General features: G+C 41.5%; 1 protein-coding gene across 1 annotated transcript in view; it reads right to left on the bottom strand.

The window, feature by feature from the left end:
- CWC22 (CWC22 spliceosome associated protein) overlaps positions 1 to 17,944 on the bottom strand; it is an 88,183-nt gene that overhangs the window by 14,868 nt on the left and 55,371 nt on the right. Inside the window, exons 14-16 of the mRNA XM_077272599.1 lie at positions 4,922 to 4,999; positions 3,479 to 3,631; positions 713 to 840 (exon numbers count right to left, since the gene is read on the bottom strand). Coding sequence (XP_077128714.1) covers positions 713 to 840; positions 3,479 to 3,631; positions 4,922 to 4,999 — 359 coding nt within the window. The remainder of the gene's footprint in view (positions 1 to 712; positions 841 to 3,478; positions 3,632 to 4,921; positions 5,000 to 17,944) is intronic.

Here is a 17,944-nt window from a genome sequence, read left to right as displayed (position 1 = left end):
GGGGCTGCAAGTATGCGATATGCGTATTTCTGGCCAAATTCTGACTAGATGTGTGCGGCCTTGCACAATTCTCTTGAACTGAGTGAGGCTGCGCACGTCTAGTCAGAATGTTGATGGGAGTAAGCATATCGCATACATGACTGCCCGCTCTGGGCCCTGGAGAGTCCCGACATCGAGCACTGAGCGCGCTGTGAGGATTCACAAGTCTGCAGTCATACAGTGTGACTGCAGACTTTAGTACCAAACTTAGGCAATCTCGTTTATGGCTTCTAGAACGCTTGTTCCTAAAGATTTACCAGAAAAAACTACTTGTGGAAGTATACAATCTATGTCTGTTGCTTGATGTCCCTCTTTGACAAGATATATGGGAGTAGGTACCTATATAGTATGAAAGTATCAGCATGTTCGAATTGCATAATGATTTTCTTTTTTCTGATGTTGGAAATATCTACAAAAATGGCTAACATGGAAAACCCCATTGAGTCGATATCTACTCAATGTGGTTTTCCATGTCAGCCACTTTTGGATTTGAAAATCTCACATGCCAATTTATCCAAAAATGTTTTAAAATATCTATAAAATCATAAGTTGCCTTTTACCAATCAATTTTCATTGCGATAGCTTTCATTTTCACATAGGCGTTCCAGTATTTCAGATTCAATGAAAGAAATGTGCAACTGGGTGAAAAGGCAGGCGAGATAGAAATACTTACATGTCCTTCAGTCTGGCATTGAGCTTTGGGAGCCCCATATATTCACACAGTTCCTGGAAGAATATTTTCACAAATATTCTACTGGATGATGTTGTGGTTTCTTCGCTAAGATTTATGCACTCAAGAACCTGCAATACAAAAAGTTCTAAAATAAATATTTACGTATATAAAATGGTTTTTAAAAAATCAAGTTATAGTTGTAACGTGTGCATTTAAAAGAGATGGGCGGACAGGGAAAATTCTTCTTAACCCCTTTATGACCTCGGACGGGATAGTACGTCCGAGGTCAGATATCGCGCTTTGATGCAGGGATCCGGCGGTGAGCCCGCATCAAAGCCGGGACATGTCAGCTGTTTTGACCAGCTGACATGTGCCCACAATAGCGGCAGGTGAAATCGCGATTCACCCGCCGCTATTAACTAGTTAAATGCCGCTGTCAAACGCTGACAGCGGCATTTAACCGGCGCTTCCGGACAGAAATGAGCGCATCGCCGACCCCCGTCACATGATCGGGGGTCAGCGATGCTTCTGCAGTGTAACCATAGAGGTCCTTGAGACCTCTATGGTTACTGATGCCGGCCTGCTGTGAGCGCCACCCTGTGGTCGGCGCTCACAGCACACCTGCATTTCTGCTGCATAGCAGCGATCTGATGATCGCTGCTATGTAGCAGTGCCGATCGCGTTGTGCCAGCTTCTAGCCTCCTATGGAGGCTATTGAAGCATGGCAAAAGTTAAAAAAAAAAAAGTGAAAAAAAAAATAAAAAAAAATATAAAAGTTTAAATCACCCCCCTTTCGCCCCATTCAAAATAAATCAATTAAAAAAAATCAAACCTACATATATTTGGTATCGCCACGTTCAGAATCGCCCAATCTATCAATAAAAAAAAGGATTAACCGGATCGCTAAACGGCGTAGCGAGAAAAAAATTCGAAACGCCAGAATTACTGTTTTTGGTCGCCGCAACATTGCATTAAAATGTAATAACAGGCGATCAAAAGAACGTATCTGCACCAGAATGCTATCATTAAAAATGCCAGCTCAGCATGCAAAAAATAAACCCTCACCCGACCCCAGATCATGAAAAATGGAGACGCTACAGGTATCAGAAAATGGCGCAATTTTTTTTTTTCTTAGCAAAGTTTGGAATTTTTTTTCACCACTTAGATAAAAAATAACCTAGTCATGTTTGGTGTCTATGAACTCGTAATGACCTGGAGAATCATAATGGCAGGTCAGTTTTAGCATTTAGTGAACCTAGTAAAAAAGCCAATAAAAAAACAAGTGTGAGATTGCACTTTTTTTTGCAATTTCACCGCACTTGGAATATTTTACCTGTTTTCTAGTACACGACATGCTAAAACCAATGATGTCGTTCAAAAGTACAGCTCGTCCCGCAAAAAATAAGCCCTCACATGGCCATATTGACGGAAAAATAAAAAAGTTATGGCTCTGGGAAGAAGGGGAGCAAAAAACAAACACGGAAAAACGGAAAATCCCAAGGTCATGAAGGGGTTAAAAGGGTTCTGACTAGTTTAAAAAGCCCTAATCCCCCTCATCCCTGCGGGTCTCTTCTTACGGGATAACTGGGACATCCTAAGAGTGGATTATTACATCTTTTAATATTTGTAACCAATTTGAGGTCTATAAGAATGATTTTCATCAACAGGAAAATCTCTTTAGTCTGCAGTGATTTTGTCTTTGCCTTATACAAAACACGAAAACAGCTGATAAGTTTTCAATCTGGAGATTTAAAAAAAATACACAGTGCTTCTAAACAAAAAATATATATATATATATATTACTAAAATGTTGATTGTACAGGCTGAATGTAAATCTAGTATCCGTGCCTTTTTCTGGATTCCGGTTAAAATCGCTGGTTACATGACCTAAGCTGAAAAATTTTGGGATCATCTCATGTCACAACATTTTTCACTTAAAGACTATCATCTGGTTTTTAGCGCTCCATCTGAGAGCAGAATCATATAGGTGCAAAGATCATGATTATAGCATTGTGTCAATGCCTGGTCTTTGATAAAATACTGCTTTGTCTACTGCATCTCTGCTAGTCCTCTCAATTATAAGCATCTGCTATGAAGTGCACCATGTTCCTAAGTGTCTGCTATCTCTGCCTCCACCATTGATTGACAACTTCCTCCCTATAAATGCAGTGTAGGCAGAAAGCTGTCAATTTACGGCACAAGCGGTTTTAAAGGAGCTCATTATTGAGAAGACTGACAGAGATGCAGCAGATGAAGTATTTTATCAAAAAGTACAGGAAGAAGTTCCGCAAGTGCCATCAGCATCTCTGTTGCCATTTCGATGCTGCCCTTATATTGGGAAACATAAAACTTGTGACAAATTACCTTTTAAAAAAAAAAAAAGGTTATGTGTCACAGTTGCATGGAAGATTTTACATGCAAATCATGCAGTACAAAATTAAAAATAGTCAGAAATGTGAGAATTGGTAATTTTAATGTAGACTTCTGGGAGGAACAATCAGCTTAAAAAGCGCACAATACCTGTAAAGTTCTCTAAAAAAGGCTTTTCTATAGGCTAGCTGCAGGAGAGCTTTATAATTGATCTTCTTACATAGATATGCTTCTGTTCACTGGCCAGAATCCATATAATATGTGGCACGGGACAAAAGGCTTCCGAGTGCACATGGAATGAATATAATCGTGAAATAAAGCTGAAAGCTCGACAGCGCAGACAGCGAGCAATTGAAAAGACTAATTTAAACCCAGCAAAGACAAATAGTCACTTACACTCCAAGGAATCGAGTCTGTGTAGAGGAGATGGGCAAACATCTTTGCAACATTTCTCAGCTTGTTCGTTTCCAGGCGGTGAATAGTCTCGTACTGCTCTCTGAAAATGCTTTCAAAAGACTCCATGTATTCTTTCTTTAGCAAACAGAAACGCTGGAGGAGAAAGTAAAACGTTCTCAATTACACAGTAGACAAGAAAGAAAAAAATGATTTTAGAGATCGTAAAACTAAACTTAATATATAGTTAATAACTAATTGCAGTACATCGTAATGGCAGGTCCCCCAGTAGGAACCAGTACAGGAATGATAAGCCGCTCCATGGAAGTGGTTCCCGTTCTAGTGGACTCAAGTAGTCGTTGTGTTAGCAAAAAACCAGTCGCAATCTGTCGAATTTTGAAAAAAGACTGATGCCGCCGGATCCGTTTTTTTTTTTTTTCTCATAGACTTGTATTAGCAATGGATGGCCTTCACCTTTCATCCGTCGTTCGCCAGCTCCGTCGAAAATGGTTTGTCCGGCGGCCGGAGACAACGCACAAAGTATCGTTCTTTGTCTCCGTCGAAAAAACTGACAGCGATGGATGCATCCGTCAGAATAGAAGCCTATGGCGCCAAATCCGTCAAATGACGGATTCCTTTTTTTAACTGAGCATGCTCCGATTTATAGCCCCCCTAGTCGGATCCGTCGAAAAAACAGATCCGTCGCATCAGTTTTTCACAACCTGAAAAAAAAAAAAATAAATAATCTGACTCAACTTCACCAGGTTTTGTCATGAAAAACACAACAAAAACGTGATACCTGCATTTGCTGCAGCGTTATTGCACCATCCATTGCTTTCAATGGGCGAAAAACGCTGCAAAAACGCTGAAGAAACACTGAAAGAAGTGACATGCTGCATTTTGCAAAAACACAAATCTTTGAAAACAGTCAGAAAAAACAAACAAAAAAAAAAACCAAGGTGTGTGCATGAGATTTCTGAAATCTCAGACTTTGGTATTGTGAAGCGCAGCTAAAAATTTGCATAAAAAAAATGCAGGAAAAACGGCTGCAAAAATGCAACATCCTTAGTGTTCTTAGCGCCGGTTTTTTTTTTTTTTTTTTTTAAAAAAGAAGTTTAAAGTTTTCCGAGAAAAAAAACATCTACTGTAAACAAACACCTAATTGGTATTTTTTTTTTTTTTTTTTTTTTAAAGTTGTACAGAAGTTTATAGGAAAAAAAAAAAAAGACATACAGAAAGTGTATTGTGCCTAGCAAAGATAATGCAAGAATGCAAAAAAACCCCAACCTGGTTTCATATCAAGGGAGATGACCTTTATATGCTATTGTTATGCTTCTAAACCCCTGGTGGATTATAATTTTATTGTTCTTGATACCTTGTAGAAACCAAAAGGAATTTATTATGGTCTTTTCAAGACAAAAGGAAAAATTAACAAAATTGACTTACCCCGGCAAGCAACCCAAAAAACTTCTCATAGGTTCTCTGCTGAGCGCAGCAATCCAATATCATGTTGCAAAGTTCTTTCTGTTTAAAAATAAAATTGAAATATTCAGTAAGCAGATTTTCTTTCCACAGCTGCAGCACAATGGACTGTAAGCTAAATGCGCAGAGAGGCATTTCCCATTTGTTTTACTTCTTAAGTAACTGTAATGAATACAATAAAATATGATTGCGTTAGAGGTTTGTGCATAGCGGCCTAATACTGATGACAATGCACGCCGAGACTTTTATTACTGCACATGACATTATATTTGGAGCGCAATTCAGCATTAATAAATATGTTAAGCGCAGCATATGTTCTTAAAGGAACATTTAAAAAAAAAAAAAAAAATTGACTGCAAAAAAAAAGCTGCACCAACAGACAAGTCAGAAGTAGATATAATAGTGTGGGCAGCTCAAACTGCCCGGGACATCTGTCTCAGTAACAGGATCGGATGAAAAGGATTCATAGTCTATTCATCCAGATTGTGATGCCTGAGCAAGAGTAGGATCCATTATAAACAGCTGCCATCTCAATGAGTTCATTCTTGGAACAGGTGAATAATTTTATTAGCACAATCACTAAAAGGATCTTGCCTATGATATCCAACATGACAACTTCGGCTATGTTCACATGTTCAGTATTTGACATCAGTATTTGTGAGCCAAAGTGGCCTTCTAAAGGTTTCCTGGGACTTAAAGGGAACCTGTCACCCCCCAGGGCGTTTTTAAGTAAAAGAGCCACCTTCAGCAGCACTAAGGCTGCATTCTGTGAGGGTGGCTCTTATGTTTAGTATCCCTAGGAATGCTGAAAAAAATCACTTTTATAAATTTTGCGCCATACCTCTATTGAGTCAGGGAAGTAGGATTTCTCCCTGACTCAAGCCCCTCGCGGCCGTCCATCATCCCACCAGGCACCGCCTCCTCTCTGTCTTGTGACGTCACCGGCGCCTGCGCTCTGCAATCAGTTCTCGGGCCTGCGCCGTGCACGCTGCCCTGGAACTTACATCAAGTGATGTAAGTAGATTGCACCAGCACTACGGGGCTGGGAATCTGGCGCCTGTCCAGTGGAGCGGGTCACTGTGCTCTATTGAAGATAGTGCCAAAGTCTCGCGAGACTTCACAAATCTCGTGAGACTTCGGCACAATCATTGGAGCACGGTGACCCGCTCCACTGCACAGGCGGGCTGGTGACATCATGACAGAGAGGAGGCGGCGCCCGGAGGACACAGGGGAAATGATTGACGTCTCGGAGGCGGTTGACACCAGGGGAGAAGACATACCTCCGGGACACAGTACAGGTATGGCGCGAAATTTATAAAAGGGATTATTTCAGCAGTCCTAGGGATGCTAAACATAAGAGCCACCCTCACAGAATGCAGCCTTAGTGCTGCTGAAGGTGGCGCTTTTACTTAAAAACGCCCTGGGGGGGGTGACAGGTTCCCTTTAATATTAGTAACCTATTCACAGCCATTATCAATAACGTTCCACAGCAGAAATGCACTAAAAACGAAAATGAGTTTTAACTTGCTGATTTTTCTGCATCTAATGTAAGTCTATGGGGAAAATCTGCACAGAAAACAACGCACTCGAAAGAGAAATTGACATGTTGCAGGTTTCAAACTCGCACCGCAATCCAGTTTACGCTGAGCCGAAATAAAAAGCACAGTGGACAAGAGATTTCTATCAATCCCACCCACTTGCTGGAACTAGAAAACTCAAATGTTTGACCCCATGTTTCAGAACTGAAAGGGGCTGGCCAAAATTCACAGCTTAGCCCTGATACATGACTACGTCTGGGATGGCATAGTAAAGAAAGACTATGTTGTGCAGTTTCAGTAAAAAAATTAACCTGGTGTTCGACAATGGATGAGGTGTGCCTTAGATTTTAAGAGTGCTTCCTCAAAGACACAGGTCTAAGGGGTAACTGTAACAGAGTCGGTAAGCCAAACCTCTGACTCCTCAATTTCCCCGACTCCACAGCACTGCCTCCCTACTGAGAATGTACATATTCATCTCAACTAAAAATCAAAATCCTTAGATCAGGACAGAACAGATATTTTTTGCACATTTCAAAATTTTTTTAAATTCTCAGGAAAAAATTTACAGCGCTTCCTGAATTGAACAATTTGTTATATATTTTAGGAGTCGGTCTATTTTATACTGACTGACCCCATCAAAATGAACACAGACTACGACTCCAGAATCTGGATTTTGAGTTTGCCAAAAGACATATGGGAGACTCCCCAAATGTATGGAGGAAGGTGCAGTGGTCAGATGAGACAAAATTTGAACTTTTTTGCCACCGAAGTAAATGCTATGTCTGGCGATAATCCAACACAGCTTATCACCCCAAGAACACTCTCCCCAAAGAGAAACATGGTGGTGACAGCATCATGCTGTGGGGATGCTTTTCAGCATCAGGGACAGAGAAAATACTTGCGTGAGTGGAAGATGGATGGTGAAAAATACAGGGATATTCTTGAGCAAAACCCTATTTGTCGTGATTTCAGACTGGGTCGGAGGTTCATCTTCCAACAAGACAATGACTCAGAGCATATTGCATGTAAATGTTCTGGAGTGGCCTGGTCACAATTGAGAATCTGTGGTCAGACTTGAAGATTACTACTCACCAGAGGAAACCATCTAACTTGAAGGAGCAGCTTTGCCTTGAGGAATAGGCAAAAATCCCAGTGGCAAGATGAGGAAAGCTCATAGAGACTTATCCAAAGCGATTTGCAGCTGTAATTGCTGCAAAAGGAGGCTCTACATAGTACTGACTGTAGGGGTGAATAGTTATGCACACTGATTTTGTCCAATTTGCGGTTGCTTCACAATAAAACAAAACAAATGTTCACAGCTGTAGGCATGTTGTTTACATGAACCAATGCAAACCCTCAAAAAAAGAAATTGATGACATTTCCGATTGTAAGGTAGCAAAACACGAGAAATGCCAAGGGGGTGAATACTTTTGCAAGCCACTGTACATACACACATTATTAAATTTAAATATATATTACATATAATTTATACACATCTCCAATACTTTTCAAGTGTTAGCACTATATCATTTGCTTAGTGTTATACTTTAGATTTCTATGTTCTAATTTCTATGAATTATTATGCAAATTCAACTAAGTTCCTGTCCATTAAAGGGAACCTGTCACCCCGTTTTTTCAATATGAGCTAAAAATAGCGTTCAATAGGGCCTGAGCTGTGCTTTACAATAGTGCCTTTATTATCCCGATTCCCCAGCTTTGCTGCCAAAATACCTTTGTAAACTCGCCGTTTTCAGCTGTCAATCACCCCGGTCTGGTCCGATGGGGGTTGCCAAATCGCTGTCTCTCCCCCCACTCCTCAGCGTGTCAGACGTAACTCGATCTGTGAATAGCACGGATAGCGCTCATTTTTGGCGGTTGCGCAGTGCATTAGGCTCTAGCGCATGTGCAGTATGTATTGCCCAACTGTTGGCAAAGTATACAAAACATCATTGCGCATGCGCTGGTTTTCACTGTAACCTCTGTGCCCCAGAAGTCAGCATATGCTGACTTCCGGAGGAACAGAGGTTACAGTGTAATCCCAACCACAGTTGGGCAAAGCATAATGCGCAGGCGCGAGATTACACTGTAATGCGCAGGCGCGAAATACAACGCCAGCGGTGGGAAGAAGTTTCTTACTGAAAACCCGGAGGTGGTGAGAATCAGAGATTAGCCAACGCCCATCGGACCGGACCGGGGTGATTGACAGCTGAAAACGGTGAGTTTACAAAGGTATTTTGGCAGCAAAGGTGGGGAATCAGAGAATAAAGGCACTATTGTAAAGCACAGCTCTGGCCCTATTGAACGCTATTTTTAGCTCATATTGAAAAAACGGGGTGACAGGTTCACTTTAAATAAATTCCATTTCTCGGCACACATTATGTAAGGTGTTACAATACACGGAGGAGAACTATTCTGGAATCTAAATACTGATCAATAATTTAAGCCCATTGTCACACTTTATTCTGTAAGGACATTAGTCTGGAGCCTTACTCACCGAGGAAGAAAACACCACAATCAAACTCTACTTATGCGGAATGATTTCAAAACATAAATGCAGCCTGCAGGGTATTATTCTAAAAAGCCAATGAATTGTGTCTTGTACAACACTGCAAAACATAGTTTGATGGTAATGAAGTCTGCAGCGGTAGCAAAAGAAATTAATTCTGTGCTCAAATGTGCAAAAAAGCCCTTATCCCTTGTGGTTTTTAGTAATTAACTATTTTAACATTTTAATTAAAAAAAGTCAAATCTTAAAAGGCAATTTGAGAAGTTTGACGGCATTTCAATTTGTTTTGATGCATGCCAAGTACACAGTAGAGTGGTCTTTAAGAAAAAATATAACCCAGTTTCCCAAGATTTTTTTTTTTACTTTACATGATTTAGGGAAGTTGTTTACTACTACTACTACTACTAATAATAATAATAATAAACAACAACAACGTCTACATATCTTCCCAAGACCTCTTTCACACTTCCGATTTTCTAATAGGTGTTCTAACCATATTTTTATTTACGTATAGAACGCATAACTATAAAACAAAATTAAAATGCATGTAGCATATGGATGTGTTGGCATGTCACCAGTGGTATAATAATAATCTTTATTTTTATATAGCGCTAACATATTCCGCAGCGCTTTACAGTTTGCACATATTATCATCACTGTCCCCGATGGGGCTCACAATCTAAATTCCCTATCAGTATGTCTTTGGAATGTGGGAGGAAACCGGAGAACCCAGAGGAAACCCACGCAAACACGGAGAGAACATACAAACTCTTTGCAGATGGTGTCCTTGGTGGTATGTGTATTGGCTTGCATTTCAATAGCTAAGCCAGTCCCCTTCTCCACTGAGAAGCTGCGACAGAGGAGAGCTGGCTTAGCCACTGCTAAAATAGAGGAGCTCCTTCGCTACCTACTCCATGCTTAGTTTTACGCAAAGCTTCCATATGAGGTATTTGCACATACTGTAGATGTCACATCTATATATATATAATTGTCTAAGGGGTACTTCCGTCTCTCTGTCCTCCACTTCCGTCACGGAAATCCCGCGTCGCTGATTGGTCTCGGCAGCTGCCTGTCATGGCTGCCGTGACCAATCAGCGACGGGCACAGTCCGATTAGTCCCTCCCTACTTCCCGCAGTCAGTGCCCGGCGTCCGCTCCATAATCCCCTCCATTCACCGCTCACACAGGGTTAATGGCAGCGTAACGGGCCGCGGTGTTACGCACTCTGTTACCGCTGCTATTAACCCTGTGTGTCCCCAACTATTTACTATTGATGCTGCCTATGCGAGAACGCTAAGTCATCTGGGTAATTTCGCAATGCATCCTGGGAACGGAAGATGGAGGCAGGCGTGAGCGCATCATCGGACGACCGAGGGCGAGTATAGCAGGTTTTTTTTTTTTTTTTAATTATTTTTTAACAGGGATATGGTGCTCACACTGCTACATACTGCGTGGGCTGTGCGATATACTGCGTGGGCTGTGCTATATACTACATGGGCAGTGTTATATACTGCGTGGGCTGTGCTATATACTACATGGGCAGTGCTATATACTACATGGGCAGTGCTATATACTGCGTGGGCTGTGCTATATACTACATGGGCAGTGTTATATACTGCGTGGGCTGTGCTATATACTACATGGGCAGTGTTCTATACTGCGTGGGCTGTGCTATATACTAAGTGCCTTGTGTTATACACTGCGTGGCCTGTGTTATATACTACGTCGCCTGTGTTATATACTGCGTGGCTGCTATATACTGCGTAGGCTGTGTTATATAGTACGTGGGCTGTGTTATATACTGTTTGGCCTGTGTTATATACTGCGTGACCCGTATTAACGCATCGGGTATTCTAGAATATGTATGTATGTATATAGCAGCCACATAGTATATAGCACAGGCCACGTAGTATTTGTCTGCTATATACTACATGGCTCCTATATACTACGTAGCCTGTGCTATATACTATGTGGCTGCTATATACATACATACATACATACATACATATTCTAGAATACCCGATGCGTTAGAATCGGGCCACCATCTAGTATAACTATATTTGTTGGGAAAATGCTTTTTAATTACAACAGTGTTGTCAATTGGATATATAGAACAAAATAATGATAATTTAGACGTTCGCATACCTTCCCACCCTCCAAAGTAAAAATACAAAAAAAAAATGATTCCAAGATTTTTTGTAAGCAAGAAGCATCATGGTCCATGGTTGGTGATTACATGGAAATCAGTATAATTAGGAGGCCATCTGTGCCCCTGCAGAAAAAAAAAAATTGGAACCTTTTCACAAGACAGATGTCCATAAAACAGGCGAGGAGCAAGCTCCAACTTTGGTTATTGTCCCTAAAAAGTTAAGTGTTAATTGAGCTTTTACCATTTAGGTAATTTTTCATAAAAGACGACCGCTGAACTCAACACTAATCAATCATGAGTGAGTTGCTACTGTGGAAGAGAAATAAAAAATAGGCAAAGAAATAAGACCACAGATGTCCATGAATTAAAGGGAAGGTGCCATCAAAAATTTTTTTTTTTTTTTTTTTTTACAGCAATTGAAAAAATGTAAAGAATCAAGGTTTACATTTTCTTAAAAAATATCATTAGTTTATAATTTAGTAAAATATGAAAAATAATTTGAAAAGGTTTGGCATTAACACTTTTAAACACTAGGGGGATCAGCTACTGAAATTTGACAAAAACCAAGTGTACAACTAGCTCACATTACTGCACTGCAGTAATTATGGGCGGAGTCTGCTGACCTGTGTGATGTCTCCTCTCCTCCCATTCTGGGTGTTTGCTAAGGGATAAGAGGATGAGATTCAGGAACACCGTGAGCAGCCATTTTGTTGGTGATTGCAAAGTTTACTGACAAGTAGACAGTCACCGAGGATGGCAGGATTCTGGGAGATATGTGGTGGCGGGAGCAGGGTGACCGCAGCACAGAGTATTTCAGGAGTCTGCTGGTCTATGGGGGGCACCCTGTTTGGTGCGCGGAGCAGCCAGGGATTGTACATAGAGCGCTGTCTTTTATACACATGGATGGACTGTCTGCTTGTCTGCTCCACAGAAATCCAGGAAATATTTCTGCGGATTGATGGCCTGTTCTGATCCAGACTTTGCATGCAAAGACCCCATTCCCCTCCTCAGATCCTGTCTTCTCCATCCTGTCCTGGCGATGTGTGAAAGCGAGACGACAGGCGCAGTACGGGGTGATGCTGGGAAGGAAATGTAGCCATATAGTAACGATAAACATGGGACCCTTCTCTTCAGCTGCCTCACCAGCCTTCCCCTGACTGCACCTAACAGGAGGTCATGCTGCCCCCTCTATTACCCCAGACCTCAGCCAGAACCACCCTAGAATGGGTCCCCTTTCTGAAGAGAATACTGCCATAGTGTTTTCACATAATACCGCCATACAGATCACACATAATACCACCATATACTGTAGATCACACACAATACTGTCATACAGTTCTCACATAATACCACCAAATAGATCACACATAATATCACCATATAGATCACACATAATGCTGCCAGTGTTCACACATAATGCTGCCAGTGTTCTCACATAATACCGCCATATAGATGTCACATAATACCGTCAAATAGTTCTCACATAATACCGCCATATAGATCACACAATACCACCATATAGATGGCACACACGATACCACCATATAATTCTCACAATACTGATCAAGCATAATACCACCATATAGATCACATATAATACCGTCATATAGATCACACATAATGCCATAACACAGCATGACCACCGCAGCTCCTGTTATCGCACACACTGAGTTGTGTGTGCAATGGGGAAAGACAAGCAGCGGGGAGAGGAGTGCATAGGATAGGATTAGATACACGGGTCAGCAGTCAGTATCCCACAGTATAGGATTAGATACACAGGTCAGCAGTCAGTATCACACAGGATAGGATTAGATACACGGCTCAACAGACAGTATCCCACGGGATATGATTAGATACACGGGTCAGCAGACAGTATCACACAGGAGAGGATTAGATACACAGGTCAGCAGACAGTATCGAATTAGATACACGGCTCAGCACAGTATCACACAGTATAGTAATAGATACATGGTCTGATGTCCTGGTGAGGAGCTGCAGTGAGAGGCAGGGTCGGAGCAGCCCAGAGCCTCCCCCATCCCCCTCTGTTACCTCTCTGCAGCTCCTGATAAGAGGACATCAGACCACATCACTTCATCCTCTCTAGCGATTCTACAGATTAGAGCCAGGGCACGAGGCAGCACAGCAGAGGACAGGGAACGGCCGACTGCTGACAGTGTGAAGGGGGAGACAGATGGAGCAGCTCTCAAGTGGAGCTCACAGATACACTGTGGGCTCCAGAAAGATGGCGCCGACCTCCTCCCTCTGCTGTGATGTGGAGACAGCCCAGGGGGCGTGCCCAGATCACAGCAGGGAGCAGCTCAATACAAAGTATAGGGTCGGCGTCCGACCGCTGACTCCTATGCCCAGGGCAGCCGTATTTGCAGAGTGTAAGTGTCGTGCTGGGACTCTTACACTCCTGCAAAGCAAAATGGCGGTGCCCAGTGGCTGCAAAAATAATTAATAATAAAAAAGATATTAAAGTTAAAAAAAATAATTTTGTATTAAAAAATAATTGTTTATATAAACAATCATTTTTAATACAAAAACAAAATTGAGGCACCTTCCCTTTAAGTTATGTGTAATAATTAGTTATGAGCAAGTGTGCTCGTTACTCGAGTTTTCTGAGCATGCTCGGGTGTTCTCTGAGTATCTTGGGCGTGCTCGCAGATTATGTTTGAGTCCCCACAGCTGCATGATTTGCGGCTGCTAGACAGCCGGAATACATGTGGGGATTCGCTAACAAACAGGCAATCCCTGCATGTGAACAGGTTGTCTAGCAGCCAGAAATCATGCAGCTGTGGGGACACAAACATAATCTATGAGCACGGCCAAGATACTCGGAGAACACCCGAGCATGCTCGGAAAACTCGAGTAACGAGCACACTTGCTCATCACTAGTAATAATGAGAACGGACAGGGAAAAAGTATTGAACACATGATATGAGCTGAAATCTATCAATAATTAGAAAGCAATCCTGCCACTTACTGAAAGATAATATCATCTAGTTCAACTAAGCCTATAAAAAAAGGTGTCTTTACCAAAGCGCCACACAAGAAACATCTCATAATGGGTACAAAAACAAAACAGTGAGCTGCCTCAAGACCTTCAAAACCTTATTGTTGCAAAATATACTGATGACATTGGTCACAGAAGAATTTCTAAACTACTGAAGGTTCCAGTGATCACTGTTGGGGCCATAATCCAAAAGTGGAAAGGACACAATTTCACCATAAACCAGCCACAACCAGGTGCTCCCTCCAAGATTTCAGACATAGGAGTGAAGAGAATTATCATAAGAAATGTTCAACAGCCAGGGACCACCTGTGGAGAGCTACAGAAAGACCTGGAATTAGCAGGTACAACTGTTTCAAAGAAAACTTTGCCATCAACCTCCATGGCCTGTATACACGCTCACCACACAAGACCCCATTGGTCAATAACAACAACAAGCATGTTTAAGTGTGTTTACAGCTTGTTAACATTTAGACAAGCTTGTTAAATACCGGCAGAATTTAGTCTGGCCACATGAAACCAATGTTGAACTCTTTGATAACCACAGATAGCACTCATATGTGGTAATTGGACTTCTGAATGTGCTCTAACTTATTACTAAGCCATTACTTATTAATGAGCTAATCCAGTTCAGGTGAGGCAATGTTCAAAGAGGATTATACAGCTATCCTTACAGAGATTTTCAAAGTCTGCACACCAGTCTCATCAGGTCCCATACATTTATTTAATAATGTATGCAGACTGTATTGTGAAATCTGGTGACAGATCCACTTTACCCTATCTGAAGTTGAGGAGTTTGACCTAACAAAGTCTTACAAAGTATAATAACTTACATCTAATATATCCCACATTCATAAAATATTTTTTCCTTAGAGAAAAACAACCATTCCGTTTTTTATTCTATTCTTTTATTACAGAACTACATCACCAACTTAACTACAGAGAACATTACACACAAAAATGACTAAAATCCCACTAAATGTACTCCAGTCACTACAGTGCGATATTACTTGCCAATTATACTGCACAATCCAATGGCTGCGGAGGCTTTTTTTGGGCGCTCATGACAAACAGCACTTTAGATGTAACCACCATCTCTGTGTTGTAACTGCCAATTTGTGTCTTGTAGCAAGATGCCTGCTGGACAGAGGAGAGACATACTCTGCAAAAATAGACTTGCAAAAGGAAATGTGTCAAATCCAAAACATATTAGGCATTTAACTGTGCTATTTAGGATCTTCAGCTCTACAGTACATGGAGCAGAACAATAAAATCTGTCAACGAAAGCCTAGGTAGGTGCAAGAGAAAAAAAAAAAAAAGGACAAAAATTACAATAAAAATAGATTGTAAGCTTGCGAGCAGGGCCCTCATTCCTACTGGTATCTGTTTTGAACTGTGATTTCTGTTATGCTGTAATGTCTATTGTCTGTATAAGTCCCCTCTATAAGTTGTAAAGCGCTGCGGAATATGTTGGCGCTATATAAACAAAATTATTATTATTATTATTATTAGATTAGCCCCTTCCTGACCTTTCACAGTCTTGTGACGGTGGAGTGAAAGGGGGAAATGGCAAATATCTCTGCTCTACAATAATGGTTTTCTAGCAAAAGCAGGTCGGGTTATCAGCTGTCAAGAGACAACCAGAGAAAATGTCTTCTTTATTCCATTTATTCTCATTTATATGTTACATACTGTAGTCTCATGAAACCCAAATCAGATTTTCCAGTAACTCATGGTACAACAGGAGATCGCTTTTCCTGTAACTTGGACTTCTATATATGCACCACTAACAGTACAAATTTGCATAATTAAAAAATAAAAATAATAATGTTATGCCCTTGATAGTTTTTTTTATGACCTTTTGGGAAACATTTTATAAACAAACATACATTAAAAAAACTGAAAAAAAAGTTACTTTTTGATATATAAAAGCTCGCATAGTACTCTGCCCAGTGATATTCTATGGGGCAGCTCAGATCTGAGATTATTTTCTCATGCCGACTTGGCATGAGAGAACAACCACAGCATGCTCTGATTGGCAGCGAGACTCGGTTCACTCGCACCCATATAAGTCTATGGGTGCGAGTGAAACATCGCACGGCACTCGGATGTCACCCGATTGCAGTACGATATACACAGACAGCAGAGGAGATGGAGAAATTACTTTCTCCGTCTCCTCCGCAGCTGTGCTCTGATCCTGTCATGCGAGAGGATCGGAGCGGAGAGCACTGATACTCGGCTGATGCTCACAGAGGAGCAAGAGCTGAGGGTCATTAGCTTCTCGCATTGTATGCTATACGCTGGTGCGACTCCAGCCTAAGAGTGACTTCTGGCTCAGAAAACCCAGTGTGATCCGTCAAGTCAGAACAGAAGTGAAGCTAGAAAGAAGGGGACGCTCACAGGTACTAACTATGCAGGGTGCCCAAACTTCTGCATCAGCCCATTTTCCTTCTTGAAACTAATGTAAAAAAAAAATGCTATATTATATATATATATATATATACATATATATATACATACATATATAAGTATAAATATATATATATTGTAAGATTGCTCTTACTGAGTGTATTGGGGGACACTCGCTTGGCACAGGATTCAGGCACACGTGCACGGTTTTTGAACACAAAACAGTCCATGTGGTTTATTATGGAGTCATAAGCCACAGAAATATGAACAGCAAGCACACAGTCTTTACATCATAGAATATGGCTTTGAAACAAGGTCACTAAACACGCCGAACCTCTGTGTCCAGTTATCGTGGGTGACCGCACGCCATACAGTTAAATAATGCCCATGGAGCACAACATGCACCATCTTATGACATTACGGTTGCAGCATCTAAACACGCTGGTCCTCTCCTGACCAGTTGCCGTGGGTTACCACACAGTTCATATCACAAGTACCAACAGTCTGTACAGGTACCTGACGGGAGCTCCTGCTCCACCTGCTGACTCCTTGTCAGTCCTCTTCTGGGAAAGCTGCCTCACGGGAATCACTAACTTGCCTGTGCGGCATATCTTAGTCAGTCCAGACCCACCGAAGGACGGTAGCTTCCCCTAGGGATCCGGTCCTACTCCCAGGACCTCCCAACACCAGCATGTGGCCTGTCCGGGTGCTATTCAGGACGTTAGTCCAACACCCCAGGCCACCAGGTCTGAAGCCCCACCATGTGCTCTTCAGGAAGCCTCCTCCCAGGTCTTCCAACACAGGCTTCACACCGGAAACTCACCGCGACATGTGACCCACACCCTGGTCACATTATCTAGGTGTAACCACTCCCCTGGGTGGGAGTGTGGGTGTGTGGCTAGTTTGTCCCGCCCATCTCACATAACTAGCCCTGCCAACCTCCCATGATTATACAACACTATAACTATAGGACTACAGGTCCCAGAACACCACATTGCTTCAGGCTGGCAGCGCAGAGTCTTCTCCTCTGCGACACACGTATCGGCCATTCATCACAATGCCGGACTTTGTCTTATGACCACAGCCATGCATGCAACTGCCATGCACTCTCACGGCCTCAATACACCTCTGTGTGCATACTGGGGAGACCATGCAGCGCCCCCTACCTGTTACAGGGGTCACTGCATCACAATATACACATTTATAATATATATATATATATATATATATATATATATATATATATATATATATATATATACACATATAATATATATATATATATATATATATATATATATATATATATATATATATATATATATTATATATATTATATTATATATATATTATATTATATATATATACACATA

The sequence above is a fragment of the Ranitomeya variabilis genome, chromosome 7 (genome assembly GCF_051348905.1).
Source record: "Ranitomeya variabilis isolate aRanVar5 chromosome 7, aRanVar5.hap1, whole genome shotgun sequence".
Taxonomy (NCBI): Eukaryota; Metazoa; Chordata; class Amphibia; order Anura; family Dendrobatidae; genus Ranitomeya; species Ranitomeya variabilis.
The sequence above is the reverse complement of the archived record's forward strand: the minus strand, read 5'-3'. Positions and strand labels throughout refer to the sequence as shown.